Genomic DNA, 18,547 nt, shown 5'->3' with positions numbered 1-18,547 from the left:
AACATAAACTGAAGGTTCGGTGAACGTCTCATTCAGAGCTGAACATTTATAGTGGATGCAGCGGCTCTAGATAATGGTCAAGACAGAGAACTGAAAGAAAAATACAAAGCCACATCCTCATCTATGTTCAAAACATACAGGAAGAGAAACTATTAATAAAATGATAAAGAAACATTTATCTCAAAAGTTTGAGATTGGTTGCGTCATTTATCTTGTAAGGACAGTTACACAGAAGAAGGGAGAAAAGAGGAAGGACGTATCAGCTTTCAAAATCAGAACTTCCTGACTGATCAAACACGGCAAAGCAAGCGAGGTGACAAGACAGCTCAGAGTGCTCTCTGTCAGTTTGATGACTTTTCTCCAGAACAATGAATTTCCAGCCTCTTCTGCTCTGCTGCATCACATATGGTGAGATCTTTCATTCTTTAAGGGGCTTGTTTTAGGCACAAGGCCACATTTGATTGGTGAGACACTTGTTTTTATTCTTTCTTTTACTTTAGTCCAGTTTCTGTTCCGTATGAGATCAAGATTCACAGTTTGTTTTTATCTTTTAAAGTTCAAAAGCTTTAAAATAGAGTAAAAACAAAGTGAGGACCGCTCCCTCTGTGCGTGTAGTGATGCGAGTTACTGCTATCAGGTGTCGCCTGTGCACGCTCCGTCTCCAGAAATCTTTCACACCTTCAGAAAATTGAAAAGAAGCACATAATGAAAGATTATTTTGTTTGCTTGCTACATACGTTTGTTAAAGCGAGCTGGCCGGTACGAGACGTGCGTCTGCTGTTTGCAGGTGTCTGTTTATAGAATAAGGAAATGACACAATTGACCTTGTTTTACAGCTCTCTCACCACACAGCCAGCACTCTGCACTGAACTAAAGACAAACTACAAACAATCTAAACTTGTCTCAGAGACGTTATCAAGCTTTATGTATTTTAGGACTAATAAAATTAACTAATCCGACAGCAGTAACTGTGAAAGGCTGAACGTTGCTCACTGTTGCTTCTGCTATCGTCACACGTTTCACTACTAGGTTACGTGTTTTGAGTATGCTTCTTCTCTTCCCAGCAGAGTTGTGTGGGTTCATCAGTGCACAGGTTATATCAGTTACAGGAACTGAAGGACAAGGCATCACAGTGCGATGCCACTTTTCTTTCTCTGGAAACAGGAAGTTCTTCTGTAAGGAAAATTGCAATCCAGACAATGTTCTTATTGAAACATCTGAGGAAAAAGCACAAAAAGGCAAATTTAGCATTGAATATGAAGGTACAGTGCATTCTCCTGTCCTGTTTGTGACCATCAAGCCACTGACCATGTCTGACGCTGGGCGTTACAAGTGTGGTATGAGCATGTTCTTTGGGAATTCAGAACAGGAGGTTAAACTCATTGTTAAAGCTGGTGAGTTTTATTAGATTATTATTAACATTTACCAGAAATTGACTTGTTTTGGGATATTTGAAAAATGAAAAGTTCACCTCTGTTTAACAGACGACGTTTCACTGTTGTTCACAGCTCCAACTACCAGCTCACCCAGCTCCACACCTTCGACCACTCTGTGGTCGAAGGTAAGACGTGAGTTTAAAGGTGCAGAGCTTAAACTGTGTGATGCCTCAAAAACAACATTTTGTGCTGAAAAGCATAAAAATCCCAAGAAAATGCAGATATGTTCAGCAAGTGACTGCATGACAAACTCAAAATTCACAATCAGTTAATAAAACTTAATACATTTCAAAATGGACCTAGTCTGTTTCTAACAGCGGGGTCTTATAGCTCTTTCTCCATTAATGCCATCTTTCTTCTGATTGGTGGCTCGTCACATCCCTTCTCATTTTCCTCAGCCTCGGTCTCTGACACACGCTCAGAGCACTTCCTGCCTCTGGTTGTATGTGTTCCTGTGGTCGTTTTGGTGTTGGCAGCCGTTCTGTTCCTGCGCTGCAAGAAGAAGACACAGAGGAAGGTTGATGGTGAGTGTTCTCCAACTGCATGTTTATCATTTCTTTACTATGAATTCAAATCAAGACTTGTTTGTCTCTGTTTCACAGGAGTAACCCTTGATTACAGAAACACAAAGGTACTGTTTATTTTTATTTATTGTTTTTACTGTCATTGTTGACCATGTGCACTATTTTTTTCTTGAACCTAATCAATGTCTAAACCCAGCAGGAAAGTCAGGAAAGCAAATCCCTCCAACCATCAGCTGACAGGCTCAGTGCAGTAACACAGATTGTTTTAGATACTTGGAATAAAATGCATCCAAACCTAAAAGAAATCTGTCTGAACCTCAGAGAGTGTGAGAATTTCATTTATTTGCATCTCCATCTATACAGAAATGTATTCAGATTACCCCAAAGCAGAATCAAAGAGGGGTTTATTAGAAATGACATCCTCAGCTCTAAGCATATGTGAATGTATCTGTTGCATGAAATGCAGAGTAAACAGAACCACAGCAAAGGGTAGTTTCACCATGAAAGCAACAGAACAAAGAGAAAAGCCGAGCTGGCAGCTCACCGTGCTGCCCGCGCATCATATCTAGAGGGATGCCACGCCCGTGTAACTCACACATAGTTGTCACCACTAGATGGCAACACAAGCAGGATTATTTGAAGAGCTGGGCGGAGTTAAAGGAAACTTAAAGTTGTTAGGTGATGGCTGTGTGCGGACAGGGCTAGGACCCCAGATGCAGACTCCAGAGACAAACTTAAACCAAAACAGCTTTAATGCTGAACGCAAACATAACATAACTGGGAAAAACTCAAAATAAACTAACACCGGTGGACTGACAAAACACACAGCAAAATAAACAGTAGATCACGACATGGACACAGAGAAACACAGGGCTTAAATACACAGAGGGAGCAATCAGGGAATGAATAACAGGAGGGAAACACAGCTGGGGCAAATCAGGCCTAACGAGACCAGGGGAAGCAAAACCAGACACATTAACATCAGACATGGACTTCCAAAGTAAAACAGGAAACATAAACAGACTCACAGGCAAGCACTAAAACAAAGGGAACAGAGACGTGGGACCAGGGCAGACAGACACTGACTGGATGTGGAAATACAGCAGACAGGGAAGACAGCAACAAAGGAACACAGACAGAAAACCAAAACACTAAAACTCTAACCAAACCCCACCCAGAGGACCTTAACTTAAGAAAAACCCGTAAAGCAAAGCTAGAATATAAAGAAATAACAAAATCAAATAACCAAAAACACAAAACACTGGGTCACCGACCCAGGAACCCTAACAAAAGTCTGTTTAAGTTTCATTTCAGTGGAAACATTCTCACCCAACAAACTTTTAAAACTGTTGTTTCTATTTTCAGATTGAACCTTATGAAAACTCCGTTTTTCACACACGTGAAGACGCCATCTACGAGAGCCTCGATCCAATCAGGAGTGACCAGGACACAACCTACTCGACACTCTTACACACTCACACGATTCACAAGGGGATTCAAGAGTGATTACAATTATCGGTGAAAAACGGATGTTTTATAAAGTTTTATACCCACGTGTATGATCACACGTCTTATAAAAATAAATAAATAAATAGAAGCTACATGTAGGTCATGGGCGTCAACCTGAGTTTGTGTTTGGGACACATGAGGAAGTGATATTCCTAAATACAATTTGGTCCACAGAAATGATCCAACACCCTCGTAAGCGTCAGCGCACCTGTTGGCACATTATGAAGTAATAGTGAGTTTGTGATTGGCCTCCTGTAACAAACACACTGGTGTGTGTACCGTCTGTGAAATGCGACTCTTACCTCACACTGAAATCGTTCCTTCTCTTACTGTGATTTTTTTACGTTTACTATGTTTATTTTTATTTTACTACTTTGTCCAGATTCTAAGCTTTGTTTCATGTTTTGATATTTTGAGTAGTATTACGTTCATTTTTATTTGATTTTATTATTTTAGTCTTAAGTCACCTTGACAAGGCTTCACATGCTGTCATTCATTACCCTGTATAATAAAAACTGTTGATTTAAAATCAAATTTCATTGACAGAAACAAACTGATTCTGAACTCGTCAGACAAAACAAATCAGCAAGTGACTCATATACAAGCAGGAAGGAGCGCACTGTCCTCAAAGACTAACACGCTCTTGTCTACGACGGTGTAAACGTGTAAGATGAAAAATGATTGAAAAATATCAAATATCAATGCTAAAATGTAAAAAAGCTTTAAAATGAAATTGCATTTAACTGAATATTAAGCTCAATGCTTTTTCTAGACTATTTAATGTGGTATTAGTGTCTCTTGGGGCGTCACAGAGGGGAACTCTAACACCCACCTCAGCTCAAACATGTGAAAAGTGCTTCCACATCCACCCAGCAGGTGTCACTGTTGACCAATAATTTCCTCCTGACTTGTTCAGCATTTGGTGTGCGTCTATTATACACGCTCTAAAACTACATCCTTTACTTTGTTATGAATTTTACAGCATTTATAATATTTACACCTTCTACAAAATGTGGATTTCAGGTTTTATTGTGATGGATGTGACGTGTGACGTCCACACTGTGAAAGTGTTCGCTTGGTTCGACAGAATATGATTTTCTTCACTCCCTGCACACATTCAGGTCCTTTGATAGAAGCACAAAGCTGACTGTGATCCTTTATTATCATATTTGGAAAACGGACCAGAACAACTGGGTACAGAGACCCAAAGGGTCATTAACAATTTAACAAAAACAACCGCAGAGAATAAAAAGTGGAACAAACTGGAGTTGTTTTGTGTCTCTTTCATCGTGGTGTCTCATAGATGTATGTTTGATTTATATTTAGCTGTAACTGAGGCTCCTAACAGTCACACAGAACATGGTGTTAATTAGGAAGCAATAAAGGCAAAGCAGCTAAAGTTAGGCTAGTCTTTTTAGTCACATCTTGATGATGTCACTGACTTCTATCTTCCTGCTTTTGTTTCACAAGAGAGACGATCTGACTGTGGACACGTCAAATACAAAGAGCTGTTCCCTAAATGGGCATTATTACCTCTGATAGGAGCCAAAATATCCAAAATGAGCATCACTCGGCCTGCTGATCAACATTTTTCATAATATATCCACAGACAGTATGAAGTACTGAGCACACTGATGCGGAGCTGCAGACTCTTACTACACAACCACACTGCAGTGACAAAGGCTTTAACTTCTTGGTGGAAACTAAAAGAAATTCAAACGTGTCAGCAAAACTCTTTTACCTGTTTTTTCCTTAATCTTAGCAGCATTATTTCTTTAAGATTCATTACTAAAGTAAATACATTTCTGTCAGCTGATAAATTAAAACAAACAGATGTCCAAATATATCAAAGAAAGCAGGAAACACGTTTTATTTCTCATTTGCCTTTTTATTTTATTTGAACACTTTCACACCTCTCACTGCTAAAAATGTACTTTACAGCACTTTAAGAATGACATCCAATAATAGTCCAGTACATCATTTTCATGCATTCTCTGTTGAACACCTGCACAGCGTCCAGCACAACGACGGACCTGCAGCTCGCTCCTGCAGGATAAACAACACAATCTATAAAATTTATAAAATTTTAACAACAATATGAGACTCAACATTTAACATGTATCAACCGTCAACATGAATAAACTGTTTACAAAAGTTATAACTTTAAAAGGTTTTCTGAGAAAGCGATTTACAAATGATGATCAGAAGACGGGTGTTGTGTAACGTAACCGTGACAGCACAGATCACACAGCAGCTAGTAGTAGTATTGTAATCATATTTTACTCAGTATCAGTAAATGTTTGAGTAAATATGTATTGTCCTTAAACAGTGATGTCACTTCCTTCCTGGCGCTGCTTCACACGTGAGGAGTTCATGAAGGACCAAAACCTTTCACATCCATGAATCTTTACAGTTTTTAGTGTTTGTTTTTTATCATTTTGTAATCATTTCATTCATATAGTTTGTTATTAAATGAATTACTTTATTTATTTTTTATGTATAAAGTTTTGGAATTTTCACTCCTATTTCTTTCCAAACTGATTTGTTTTGAATGAACAACAATACGTTTGTATAGATAAGTAGGCATGTCATATATCATACAGGGATAAATGTCGCTCATCCAATTGATGGTGGCAGGAATATTGTTCCTATTCGAGGGTCCACGGGGTCAGAAGCAGCGTCCACCCTGAACTGGCTGCCAGTTTATCACAGAGCGCTCTCACACCTGCGACCAGTGTGGAGGACAGACACAGCAAACATGAGGCTGACGGGGGGGGTCCAACCTAGAATCTGCTTCATGTTCAGTAGCAACATGGACAGAAAGAACTAATGAATGTGAAAGAAAACGTTCATGTTTTCCTTCCTTTATTTGTGATGTTTTCAGTTTCAATCCTCCATAAACGTCTTCTGGCCTGTTTTTCTCTTAAAATTACACTTATAGTAATTTTTTCTTGATGGAAAAGTCTTAGCATGAGCACGACTTTGCTATTCACAGAAAAATTTGTAATTAACAGCGATGTGACTGTGCACCTGGTTGAAGGACCAGGAGATCAAATCTGTGCTTTTTTTCAGAATGTCACAGCCGAGGCCAGAACAGGACGTTTCTGTTTCCTTTCGAGGCTCATGCGTCCTCACGTGTATCTCTAATGAGTTTGAAGTGACGTCAGAAAGTGAAGAGGATTGTTAGCTTCATTCTCTGTTTGCACTCATCTCCGTTCTTTCCTTTTCATGCTTGGAGGATTCCTCCTCTGAGGCCAAATGCTTCTGTTTTAAGTCTCTTCTCTTCTTATCCACCTTTGTTTATAATTCTTTAAGTTTCTCTCTTTCTGGTGTGTTCATGTTTTTAACTCCACAAAAAAAGAGCGTTGAGCTTCTAGGTCGACACTGTGTGTTTCCATGGTCTCCTTGTTGAGGTCACACAGTAGTGACAGACAGCAGAGGGTTGTAAATTTTCTTTCCATCCGGTGACCTCGAGCCGTGAGCCAGCAGCTCCTGGATGGTGATCCAGTTGTCGAGAATGCGACGATTCCTCCTCTTTGTGATTTTCTTCTGGCTCAGCTGCAGGATGTTGCTGCTGGGGGAGTTATGCTGCACATTAAACTGGAGGCTCTGGGATAAATGGGGCTCTTCAGCGCCCCCTGTTGACGACAAAAGATCCCTGAAAATAAAAAGACTGTGATCAGTGCCTTCACGAACTTCACGTAATGAAGTAAATGTGTCATTTTCCTTCTTTTTCTCTATTTTGTTTTTGTGTAAACACTTTTTTAAGCCACTTGTGTACTGCACGATTGAGTCCTGTGGCTCTCACCAGTAGGTGGGAGCTGTTAAAATAAAATTAAAAAAAACTCAACATGCAGACACCTCAAACTTCTTTCTTTTCATACAACTGCACACATGAAGTTACTGTTTGAAGGGAATCCTGAGGAACTCGTCGGAGGGTCGGAGCCACAGATACGACATTTCAGCGCATAACGAAGTTACGCAACATTTAAAGCTACATATAAAATCAAAAAGCTGCACTGCAGTGTAATATCAGTGTGTGTAATAGTACAATATGAATTATTCAGCGTGTTCATTACGTGTCCTCCTGTAATCTGCCGTCACTCATCAGTTGAGCACCGTGAGTTGGACCAATGAATTCAGACCTGTGATTTAAAAACATTGATTTGCAGCACCAGTGTCTCTATAATTATTTTGCGTAACGGGTTATTTACTTTGAAGGTATGTGAGGTTTCCGCTCTTCTCTCCTGACCTCTGACCCTTTAAAGGTCTGTGCTGACAGGATTTCACAGGTGATCTCAAGGATCTCGGGTCTGTAATGGCTCACTGACCCACAAAGAATTCACCGTTTTAGTGTCTGTATTTACAGAAAACCACGATGGCCGTTTGACTGATGGATTGTTGGTCCGGATTAACGAGGATTTTCACACCAACTGTGCTGATGAATACAGAGGTGGGTAAACATGGCACAACGTTTTAAACATCAGTCAAAAGTAAATGTGTCATTTCACCACCATCATTTCTTCCGACAGACGACAGTTGAAAAGACCTCTGACAGTGATGAACTTCATGCTCTGAGGATAAATGTGGCACCTTTTATGTTTGCATCTGTAATAATGACTGAACTTCTGGGGTGTCGTTGTAGATTTCGCCCCGTACCTGTCTCCTCTCATGTAGTCCAGGCGGCTCTGCATCATGAACTCTCTTCTTCTTCTGTACTCTCGAGCTCTCAGCAGCTGCTGCTTCCTCTCCTCTTTGCTCCAGTATCGACCCTGTGCAGAGGACAGAAACCAGTTTAAAGCTGGTTCAATGAGACTTCGTCATGTTTATTGGGCTCAGAAGCAAAATATAAGGGCTAAAGTACTTCTGTTTTATGTAAACTAGGATTTAATGACAGTTGAAAACGATGTCACAGCATGTTTGTGGCGATGAATCGAGATTTGCTCGTCAGAAAACAAGTAACGGCACATACTGGACATACTTTTTGTTTGAATCTCAGCTCTTTTAGTCCAGTGACATGTTGTCATTAATGTTTGCAGACTCTACCTGTTTCATTTCACTGGCAGCGTCGTCGTCTGTCGTCATGCCGCTGCGTTCCTCGCGGATCTTCATGGCTCTGGCCTTCAGCAGACGATCTCTGACCGGCCGCTTGGCCACATAACGAGTCCCATCGCTGCGAATCTTTACCTGGACACGAAAAGAACACCTAGCATCTCATGTCAACGGAAGACCAGACATTTAAAGTTTCAGCTCTCTTTGAAATGTTTCTGTTGCTGCATGCTGCTGTTGGATCTCTTGCTTTTCTTCAGCCTTGAGTCTTTAAGCTGAATGTAGAAAGTTTATTTTCTATTGATTACGTAGCTCCAGTAGCTCAGTTGTCTTTAGCTGAAAATCATGTAAATCACTTGACATCATTTTCAGTGCTTTACAGTAGTGAACCATGTTAAACTGGGCCACAGAGGCTTCTGTATCATTTTGATGAACAACTAATTTCTTTTTTAGATTTTTTTGAATGTCCCGTCCAGCACTGTAGCAATCAAGTAGACCGTTACAGCTTTTGCTATACTGGTCCACTTGACTGACATATTTTATTTGACCTTTGTTATTATTTATTTTTATTGTTTTCATTTGGACTTATTACAATTAGAACAGAGAAGACAGGGGGAGGAGAGGTTGGGAAGAGAGTTAACAGAAGGAGAGCAAAAGAAAAATAGAGCAGAAGAAGGATGGAGAGAGAACAGACACTGACAACCTGCTTGATCACCTGCTGAGAGGGAAAAAAGAAACCACCAAAAAGAATAAAAACACAGCAGGGAAACAATTAATCTCTTTCCTGGTGATCATGATCAAAAACAACAATCTTGTAGTTGTTATTAAGGCCAGAGGGTTTTCTCAGACATCAAATGATATCCAGCCTTGTAGGAGAGGAACCTGTGATGAGTCCCTTGATATGCTGGACTGGTCATTTTGCAGCTACTCCACCAGTTTATTCTTTTCCCTTCAGTGCTATTGCACCGTTTACCTTCCACTCCATGCGCTGTGGAGACGCGTTTGGTGATGAGTGAGTCAGTCCAAGAGGTAAGGCCAGTCCTAACCGTGAGGCACCTGCACGGTGGTCCTCCAGGCCACAGGGGGCGCTGTTCACACTCCTGGGGCTTGCCGGCCCACTGCTGCCTGTGGCTACCCCCCTCTCCTCCCCGTCTGCCCTGCCGCTGTCTCTCACTCGGTCCAGGGGGTCCACCAGACCCTCGGAGGGCAGGGTCATGCAGCTCTGATAGCGCTCTAACGGTTTGCTGTGTCTGTGCTGCCTCCGGGTGAAATAGGGGCTCGACTCTGCACTTCCACCTTCAGGCCTGTAGGGGGCTCCACTTCCACCTTCAGGCCTGTAGGGGGCTCCACCTGCAGTCATAGAAGTGATGGAAATGATCATCAAAAACCAGAAAGAAGTTTTAGACGTTACCCACAAACATCAGTTTAAAGGAAAGTGTTCTTTAGCTCATATGCTTGTTTCTTCATTATAAACCTGTGGAAAGGCTCTTAAAATGACCCCGATATGCTTACAGAGAAAGATTATACCTGCTCTGGAGCTCCGCCCTCCATCAGCCATACCCCTCCTAGAAGCTGACCCCGTTTCTCTGGTCAGAGATCTGATGAAGGCGAAATACATCAAAATATCCACTATTATTAAAACATATCACAAAGGTCAATATGCATATGAAAATAAAAAGAACGCTGATTGCAGCAAAACCAACACCTGAACTTTGAAGGCGTAGAGGGGGTGGAGCTTGAGCCATTTGCAAAGTTTCCATTGGAGGTTTCGTACTTCCTGTAGGTGCTCGGGGAGAAGGAGCAGCTGAGGTTTGAGTGACGCCGCTCTCTGTCTCGGTCCCTCCTGTGACATCGAGGCGTGAGGGGGGAGTTTAGAGGGGGGAGGCGACTGAGGGGGAGGAGCGGAGGTGGAGAGGTCATGCGTCTGCCTCCTTCATCTTCATCCTCCTGAAGAGGCGGGATCTGCTCGGTGCTGACCAATGGCGTGCTCCGGCAGCTTTCCCCTCCGGTGTTGTAGGCACTGGTGCTGTCTTTGTCATCCGATCGCTCGCGCTCCGGGAGTTCGTTGATGGCTGACAACTCGTGGTGATGAGGATCGTCATTATCCTCGTTATGCAAATCTATAAGTTCAGAAATAGAAATGAATGAACTGTTAAAAATCAAAACTGCTTTTCTTTGTCTAATGACACCAAAGTAAACTGGATACATAAATGATGGCTTGTTGTTTTATCACAGTTTTTTTTCCTAGTATAATTCTGTGTCATAATTCACATGTTTCCTAAAGACGTCCGGATGTTATTTGTTTCCTACCCTGGTGCTGGTTGTTACCTCCTTCAGAGGGTCCTGGTCGGCCCGCTCCACCTGCCACCGTCTCCTCCTCCATCATCCAGGCTTTCAGACATCTCTCCCTGAGCTGCTGCATCTTTTGTGCTCGGAGAATGTTGCGGCACTTAAACTCCAGGTGGCGCAGCTCCTCCTCGATCAACGCCAACTCGTGCTCACTTGGCATCTCTTTGCTGTTCACGTCCACTACCGATTCAGAAGCTGTGCCTTCAGCTTCCTCTGCTGCCTCGTCCCCCTCCTCTCGGCCTTTAACTTCTGCTTCAGTGGTTTCCTTTTCCAGCTCTCTCCGGCGTCTTTCCAAATGTCTCTCATACTGATATTTGATCTCTAACAGCTCTTGGTAACGCTGGCACTCTTCCTCCGTCAGGCCCGGCATCATCATGGTCATTGTCAGAGGCTGGTGATGGTGGTGGTAATGCTGCAGGTTGGACATGAGGTGTAACATCAGATAGAGCTCATTAACTATGATGGTGCGTAACCACAAATACATGTATTGACAATCGGCTTTTTTATTGACGATAAATATGAATAATGATTTCATATTTTCTGAGGATACCCAAAATACAAAGTCTGGGTTTGGGTCCTTTCAGTGCAAAATAATCTACCAGAAACATTTATTAGTATGGTTTTAAATACTAAATCAATGGTGTATCCAATGACAGATCTCAGGAAATGTTGGTGAGATGTGTTGCGTGTAGTTGCTGCTTCACAACTCTGGTCTGTGCTTAAATGTCAGAGAAATGCTTCAGATGTTTCTGATAGAATTCCCTTCATAGCTGCATTATGGTTGGTAACACAGTACCATTATATCTGACAAGCACTGGTAGGTGTTTGCTTTTGCATTCCCATTTCAGTGGAAGTGTTGGTCCCATGGCTTGTTGCTATGAAACAACTCAAGAGTACCACTTCAGATAACAGCTTTGAGGGTTTCCTGGTGCAGCGTCACAGCTGAGCATGCAGTACATCCCACAGAGAGTCTGCCTGCATTATTAGGGACATCTTAAAGAAACGTTTTATTATTCTGCAGTTTTTATAAATCTGTTTTCTTCCTCTTATACAACTCGGGGCCCAGCTACCATAGAGTGAGAGCACATCCTGGACAGGTTACCAGTCTGTCACAGAGTAGTCAGCCATTCACACTCACATGTTACACACATTCTTGACACATACAGTCAGTTTAAAATGAAACTAGTTAACCTAAACCCCAAAATGACTTTGCACTGTTGGAAACAACACACAGACTGGATTTGAACCCAGGACGTCCTTGCTGTAAGGCAAAAGTAGTAACTGCTGTACCTCCATGCTGCTCATTTCATAATGCACCATAGAAATCCCAAAGCCAACAGTGCAGGAGTCCATCAGAGTACTCTGATCCATGTCAGTGGTACTCAGTTTCAAGCCCATTGTTTCCTGCAGAAGTATTTTACAAACACCTGACAAATGATCGTGGTCTCCAGGGTAAGACAAACCGTCTGTGGCTGCACAGTTGTGCTGATGTATGTGACTGTTTTCAGACAAAGTGGATAGTACCAGGTTTGGAGCTTTTTATTTATTGACAATAAGTCAACAAAATGATCACCTAATAGGATTTGAACTTAGTATACCTTATGGTGGTGATGGTGGTGAGGACTGTACGCTGCTGCTGCTGTTCCTCCTCCAGCTCCCCAGTCCAGACCTGGGAGAGAGTCAGAGCTGAGCTGGAGATCGCGCAGGTGGAGGAAAGGAGGGGTGACGTCTCCTCGACCATGCCCAGGGCTGGGACCGAGGCCAGGACTTGGTCTAGGACTTGGCCTGGGTACAGAAATATGAGCAGAAAAACACTTAAAGTCAAATTGTAGCTTGTGAGTTTGTCATTTTTTTCTTAATAATTTGAATAAACTTTCTTTCTCTGGTACCTGGGGCTGGGTCCAGGTCTGAACTTCCTGGTGCTGCCTGGTGTGTTGGTGGTGTTGGTGTTACAGGCACTGGTCTGATCACCCAGCAGGTCATGTTCAGATGTATCCTCATAGCGGGTGCTGTCATCTGTCCGACCCACCCCGCTGTCCAGCTCCTGGCTGTTGGACAGCAGAGGTGCCAAGTTCAGCAGAGGAGGGAGGGGGACCGGTGGCTCTTTGTCGTCCTTCTCTCCTCGCTCGCCGTCCTCTCCTTCATCCTCTTCATCTTCCACCTCACCGTCTCTGCCTCCCCCTGCTCCTCCTAAAGGAAAGGATGACCTGCCTTCTCCTCCTTGGTGGAGGCGGTAGTAGCCAGTATTATGAGAGGAGTTGAGAGAGCATGAAATGTGTGGGTTTGAAGGAAAGTCTGCTCCCTCTAGAGTCAGTTCCATGTCCTCCTCTGGATCGATGGGGTTTTCATTCTGGAAGCAAAGAGACACAAGCCAGTCCAGGTGAAAATGAACTAAAGAGGTCAAGAGCCATGCTGCAGCGAGACAAATCCTTTTGTAACAGTTTCTCAGGTTAGGCAACGATTTTCAGCACAGAGTGTTAGCTCAGTGTGCAGACTGTAGCTGAGGGTTAACAGGAGCTGCACAGCGTCACACATCACTGAGTACAGAGAGCTAAAAGTTACATTTCCCCACTAGTGTCAGTACAACAGAGTAGAAACGTGCTGCCAGCTCCATTCTTGGGTTATAATGGGAGTATTCTGTGGGAGCTGCTGTAACAGGTTTGTTGTTGACAAGAAAAATGAATTCATGTGACTTTAATGTGCTTTATTGACGCTGCAGATTTCTTATTAGAGAGCTCATGCATCAGTGTTTCCTTATGAAATTGATTTTTTGACTTTGACTAATGTCAACATTGTACTGTCGTCTGTTAAAATCTGCACACAGTACTGATTTGTTGAGTGTGTGTGCGTGTGTGTGTGTGTGTGCGTGCGTGCGTGTGTGTGTGCGTGTGTGTGTGTGCGTGTGTGTGTGTGTTTAAACCCTCACGCTTTCAGAGGCTTGGTTGTTTTGTCACTGTCTACATAAATTCTCATTGTTAGCTAAAAACTATTAAATGAACACTGAAGTGTGTTGTGGCCCAGCGACTTACTCAAAACCCACATATGGATAAAAACATGGTGGAAAATAGTCTCTGCTGAAAAGTACAGAAACCAGCTGGTTAGGAAGGCCACCTGAAGATGGTAAATATTTATAATGAGAGATATTTCAGAGCTCCTAAAGTCTAAAAATGTATTTTATGTGATTGGACTGAAGAGGGTCTAATCCACTATGAGCCTTTATTTACAAGAGCTTGGACTTTTTGTGAGCATCTTGACAGAAGGAATATTTCACCTTCATTTTCCTCTGTTGATCCATTTCTTCCCTTTTCAGCTCTGAAACCCACTTTTTTCCCCTCCTGTGGCATTTTACTAGTTTTTATAGGGATTTTCTTTGTTTTTATCATTTATTTTTATCTTTTTATTGATTTATTTTTTATTCATTTTAAGAGGTGTGTTCATCTACTATTCTTTGTTTTATACAGTCATTATAAAAAGCTTTCATATTTGCACTGATGCCTGCGGCGTGTGACAGAGGCAAGAGGTAAATAGCTCCTCATCTGCAGGAATGTGATGGTCAGTAACTGTAGTGCTGACGGCAGCATCCAGATGTTTTATTCTGATTAGACAGATGGGTGTCAGAACTAAAGCAGCCATAGTTTGTCCATTGAATAAAAGAAAGTATTGCTTAGAATTTTCCAGAAAGATGAATCTTGTGTTTTGATCGTCTCTTCTTTTCTTTGTCATATAAACTGGAGTCGGCTGTTATCAGTGGCTTTCTTAAACCTCACTCTGAACTTCCAACACTTTGAGCTTTTAGGTTTGTTGGACATGTGATCGTTTGTGCTGACAGCGTGTTGCTGTTTATTCCACAGTAGGAAGTGCGAAACAGGATGTTTGTGGATTCGAATGCTTTTATTGTTACGTAAGCTTTTTACATGATTTTACACACGAGTTACATGATGGTGGAATGAACTGCTGCATGCATGATATATGCAAAACATAAACGAAGACATGCAGATGTCATAAATGTGTGTGTTGGTAACTGAGTGACGGCTCACTCGTCTGGTTGATGTGAGTACACACACACACACTCTGTGAACATCATCCATAAGTATGTATGTGCAGGTGTGTTTGAGCTGACATGTGTGAATATGGTTGGCTGCCGTCCTTCCTCTGTCAGCAGATATGGACACACTGTGGGACCTGCTGTCATCCCAGAGACATTTATCATGGCTGTGTGTGTGTGTGTGTGTGTGTGTGTGTGTGTGTGTCCCAATGGCTGATACATTTACAGCTCAGTGATGATCAAAAGGAAACTAAAGGTTTTGCCTAATTCATGTGACCCTGAAACATTATATGGTGCATTTCATCATGATTGTAGCGAGACAGGAAAGGTCACCAGAGCTCCAGACTTAATATTTGAACAAAAAGATCAATTTACTGTCAACCCAGCTGTTGGGTTTCCATCTGCATTGGTCACAGACTGATGGATAGAAGCAGCAAACACATATTGTTCCTGTTGGAGGAAACCAGGACTGTAAGCACGCTGTGAACTAGAATATGATTTTTATGAAGGTTTCCTCTCATGTCGGCCACCCACAGCAGCACAAGTGACAGAAAGTAGGTTAGTAAACTGGGCTGCAGGCGAGCTGAGTGATGAAACAGGAGCGACACTGTTCAACCTGAAGTTACAGAGCTCCTGTTCTGTTCCCGAAAAGGAAGGAAAGCACTGTCATTTATTTATTTACACACTGGTTGAATTAGGATTATTTTATTAACTATTAAGCAAATTCAGGTGGTTGAAGAGTCTGACTAGGATGCATTATGGACACAACACCAGGAAAGACCGAGGAGGGACTGGATAGATGATGAATCAAAGTTTGTAGGATTCATCCTCTGGGGACAATTTAGTGCCCTTTAGTGTTTTTAAACACAGTTAGGACCTTCATCAGTGTTAAAGAGGACTAGTATTCATCAGTAGAAGTATGTGCACTTCTTTAGGAGGCTGGTTGAATGGTGTTGCTACCTCTATGTCGGGCCTGGCCAGCAGCAGGGAGAAGTTGATGCTGTCCTCTCGGGTCAAAATGGCCACGGCTTCCTCCCTGTTCTGAATATCCACGCCGTTAATCTGGAAGAGAAGAGAGGAGTTATTTTAGAATCATTAGAAGGAATAAAAAAGGTAGCTGTCTTTTTTTAAACTAGACTTTTGTTTAATGTTTTCTTATTTTAAAATACCCACACTGGTGGATTTCCCACACTTGTAGGGAGACAGCACATCTGTTTTAAAGGGCCTTCCTCCCTGTGGGGATGGATGTCATGGGAACTGGTGCTTGCATCATCTGTCCACAGCAGGATTACCATGGTGATGGTGCTGCTGTTCTATTCTTATCACATCGCAGCTTTACCTTTAGCCCGACACTGTTTTCACAGGGTCGTGAGTCGGCGGGTTGAGAGTAGAAATGTCAGGAAGATAAATTTTATTCATATTTGGCTTTGACAGGCAAACTCTGAGAACAGTCAGATGTTAAAAGGCTTAATTAAACTTCCACTTAAGTCACCTCAGACAGTAAAGTGGTTGAGAGTACTACTACTCAGTCTTTGTCACATGTAATGAATTTTGAATTTTGTATCTCTCTACATTTTTTGGTGGAAAAATCCGAAATTTCACCCGTCCATCTGCAGCACTCATGTTCTCATGCTGTTACTTGTTCTCTTAGGTTTAGAAATAATAGGAGGGAGGTATGGGGTCTTCACACACCCCCGTTCTCTGCTAGCCATCGGGGCGGGGGGGCTGGGAGGAGATGTTAGCTGTCCGATTGGCCTCCCTGCTGCTGCGGAGCCTGGGACGGTCTGCTTGCCTCCACCCCGGGGGGAAGGGTAACATCTCTTGGGTCTGGGTTCTGTTTCCCCCTCTGGGGGCGAGGGTACCTGTTTGGGGAGTGTGATTGTGTGTACATGTCCATTTATGTCAATCCTTACGTTGGGTGAGTGCTGAGTGTTTGTATATGTGTGCATGAGGGTGGGAATGCATGTTTGTGTCTGTGTCTGCCTGTTTGTCTGTGTCTATATGTCAGGTCGGGTCTTAGACTCCACCTCTCTGGGAACTCCCAGGCCCTCCAAGGCCTATCTCCCCTCACCACACTCCCTGCCGGTGACTGATGCCCTTAGGGGTCGGTGCGTTGGTGGTTCTTGGTGTCCGGGGCTGGGCGCTCAGGTATGTACCGGCTCACTCCCGGTGGCTACCTGGAGGGGCCTGGCGCCTGTTGCTCGGTCAGGCCTCCTCCGGGGTGCGGGGGCCCTCCCGCAGAGTGAACTGTGCCTGCGGCTTGGTTCACTCTGGCACAGCTGGCTGCTGGCAGAGCCGGCGGGCACGCCGGTGCAGGTCCCTCTAGCTTCTGCTCGGTGGCTCCTGGGTGACCCCTCGTCTGGGGATCCTCAGCCCTTCCCATGAGGGTGGCACGATGCCCCTCCGGTGGTCCTCCTTGGGCTCTCGCACTCTGGGGCCTCTGGATGTCTGGGGCCTGGATCTCCTCCATGCCTGCTTCATGCCCTGGGGGACGGGGCTATGGCTCGCTACATCCTCTAGAAGACCATTACATGTGGAAACCATTTGAATACAAGCGCTGATCCACACAGGTGTGCACACGGGTGTTCACTGCTCGTAGACTTAAATTACACCTTTCTTGGCTGCTACTTCAAAGCACATTGTGCGCTGATGGGCACGACAGTAGAAAACGTTAAAGGCAGGCTGTAAGCTCCCATCCAATCAGAAGGTACGGGGAATTCACTGTGCAGTATCACATATGAGGCTGTGGAGTTTGGGGGTTTCCCATGAAGAGGAAATCTAAATCAGCATTAAGGATTCAACAATGATAAGCAGACAGTAGCTTCAGTGTGAGGTTTTCATTAGTTAGCACTCCGTAAAGCATGAAGAACCACACACACGTGAAACGGATCAGCCACAGACTCCATGTGCTTAAAGCTCCTGCAGACGGCCCAACCTCACGGTAGTCTAACAGTGGTTGGTAAAGTAGTGACGGCAGCCTGGGCATCAATGCGCCATCAAGCAGGTCGTTTTAAGCTCCGAGTTTGTAGGACGTGTTTGTGTTTTTTCTATTTATACCATTTTCATTTGACAGCTTTTCAGATTGCAGTGTCCTTCTCATTTCCTTTGTTGGTCTGCTCTTGTCCTGTAGTTCCTGTTTGTCCTGTTTTTTGATTCCCCTACTGCGAGTCCCGTTTTCACTTAAAGCACGAAGCTGTCCTCGCTCGTCTTCTCTGGGATCCTTCTTCCTGTTTTCACATTTCAAAACTTGACATCAGGCTTTCACACCTTCTTCTTTCTCCTTCCTGCATCATGTTGGCAGCAGGAGCTGACTGTTTGTTATTTAAGTCTATATTCACTCTGTAACAGATTACAAACAACGTCTAACTCAAATTTGGTTCCTTTTTAGTCTGGACTCGAGGTTAATTACCTTTATTTTACTGCGTCTCACCATCACTGTGTTTTAGAGCAGCTGTTTCATATGCACAGCGTTTCATGCACAAGAACTATTAGAATGAGATACATTAAGATTGACTGCCAGCTGTGTTATGCCAGTCTCTATTCTCTGACAAACAGAGAGGAACTGTTGGGGTGCCTGGGTCGTCGACCCAGAGTTCTGAGTGTTCATTATTAAATGACAAAGAAAGTCGCCTTGA

At 43.2% G+C, this 18,547-nt stretch overlaps 2 protein-coding genes across 3 annotated transcripts in view; one reads left to right on the top strand and one right to left on the bottom strand.

Moving 5' to 3' along the window:
• Positions 1-368: 368 nt before the first annotated feature.
• Positions 369-3,466, top strand: LOC146611449 (CMRF35-like molecule 8). The gene is made up of 6 exons (XM_085344193.1): positions 369-408; positions 1,068-1,394; positions 1,509-1,568; positions 1,835-1,960; positions 2,039-2,067; positions 3,326-3,466. Exons 1-6 carry the CDS (start codon positions 369-371, stop codon positions 3,464-3,466), a joined length of 723 nt encoding a protein of 240 aa, XP_085200319.1.
• A 3,417-nt stretch (positions 3,467-6,883) lies between these two features.
• Positions 6,884-18,547, bottom strand: part of LOC146611448 (PDZ domain-containing protein 4-like) — a 44,270-nt gene continuing 32,606 nt past the window's right edge. The window contains exons 8-17 of one of the 2 annotated variants that reach the window (XM_085344576.1): positions 15,873-15,974; positions 12,757-13,217; positions 12,466-12,652; positions 10,847-11,279; positions 10,224-10,638; positions 10,046-10,116; positions 9,492-9,844; positions 8,516-8,656; positions 8,129-8,241; positions 6,884-7,127 (exon numbers count right to left, since the gene is read on the bottom strand). In XM_085344576.1, the coding sequence (XP_085200702.1) occupies positions 6,884-7,127; positions 8,129-8,241; positions 8,516-8,656; positions 9,492-9,844; positions 10,046-10,116; positions 10,224-10,638; positions 10,847-11,279; positions 12,466-12,652; positions 12,757-13,217; positions 15,873-15,974 (2,520 nt within the window). The remainder of the gene's footprint in view (positions 7,128-8,128; positions 8,242-8,515; positions 8,657-9,491; positions 9,845-10,045; positions 10,117-10,223; positions 10,639-10,846; positions 11,280-12,465; positions 12,653-12,756; positions 13,218-15,872; positions 15,975-18,547) is intronic. The other variant, XM_085344578.1, reaches the window with a different exon arrangement.

Source organism: Diplotaxodon limnothrissa, linkage group LG20 (genome assembly GCF_057381915.1).
Source record: "Diplotaxodon limnothrissa isolate DT_005_m linkage group LG20, D_limnothrissa_male_GT1.1, whole genome shotgun sequence".
NCBI classification, from domain to species: domain Eukaryota; kingdom Metazoa; phylum Chordata; class Actinopteri; order Cichliformes; family Cichlidae; genus Diplotaxodon; species Diplotaxodon limnothrissa.
Note: the sequence above shows the minus strand (reverse complement) of the source record. Positions and strands in the feature narration are given on the sequence as shown.

Excerpts from the sequence above, each read along its gene's own strand:
- LOC146611449 (XM_085344193.1), top strand. The coding sequence starts at position 369 with ATGAATTTCCAGCCTCTTCTGCTCTGCTGCATCACATATG. Across the intron at positions 1,395-1,508 it reads TAAACTCATTGTTAAAGCTG|CTCCAACTACCAGCTCACCC; the intron begins GTGAGTTTTATT and ends TGTTGTTCACAG. Across the intron at positions 1,961-2,038 it reads GACACAGAGGAAGGTTGATG|GAGTAACCCTTGATTACAGA; the intron begins GTGAGTGTTCTC and ends TCTGTTTCACAG.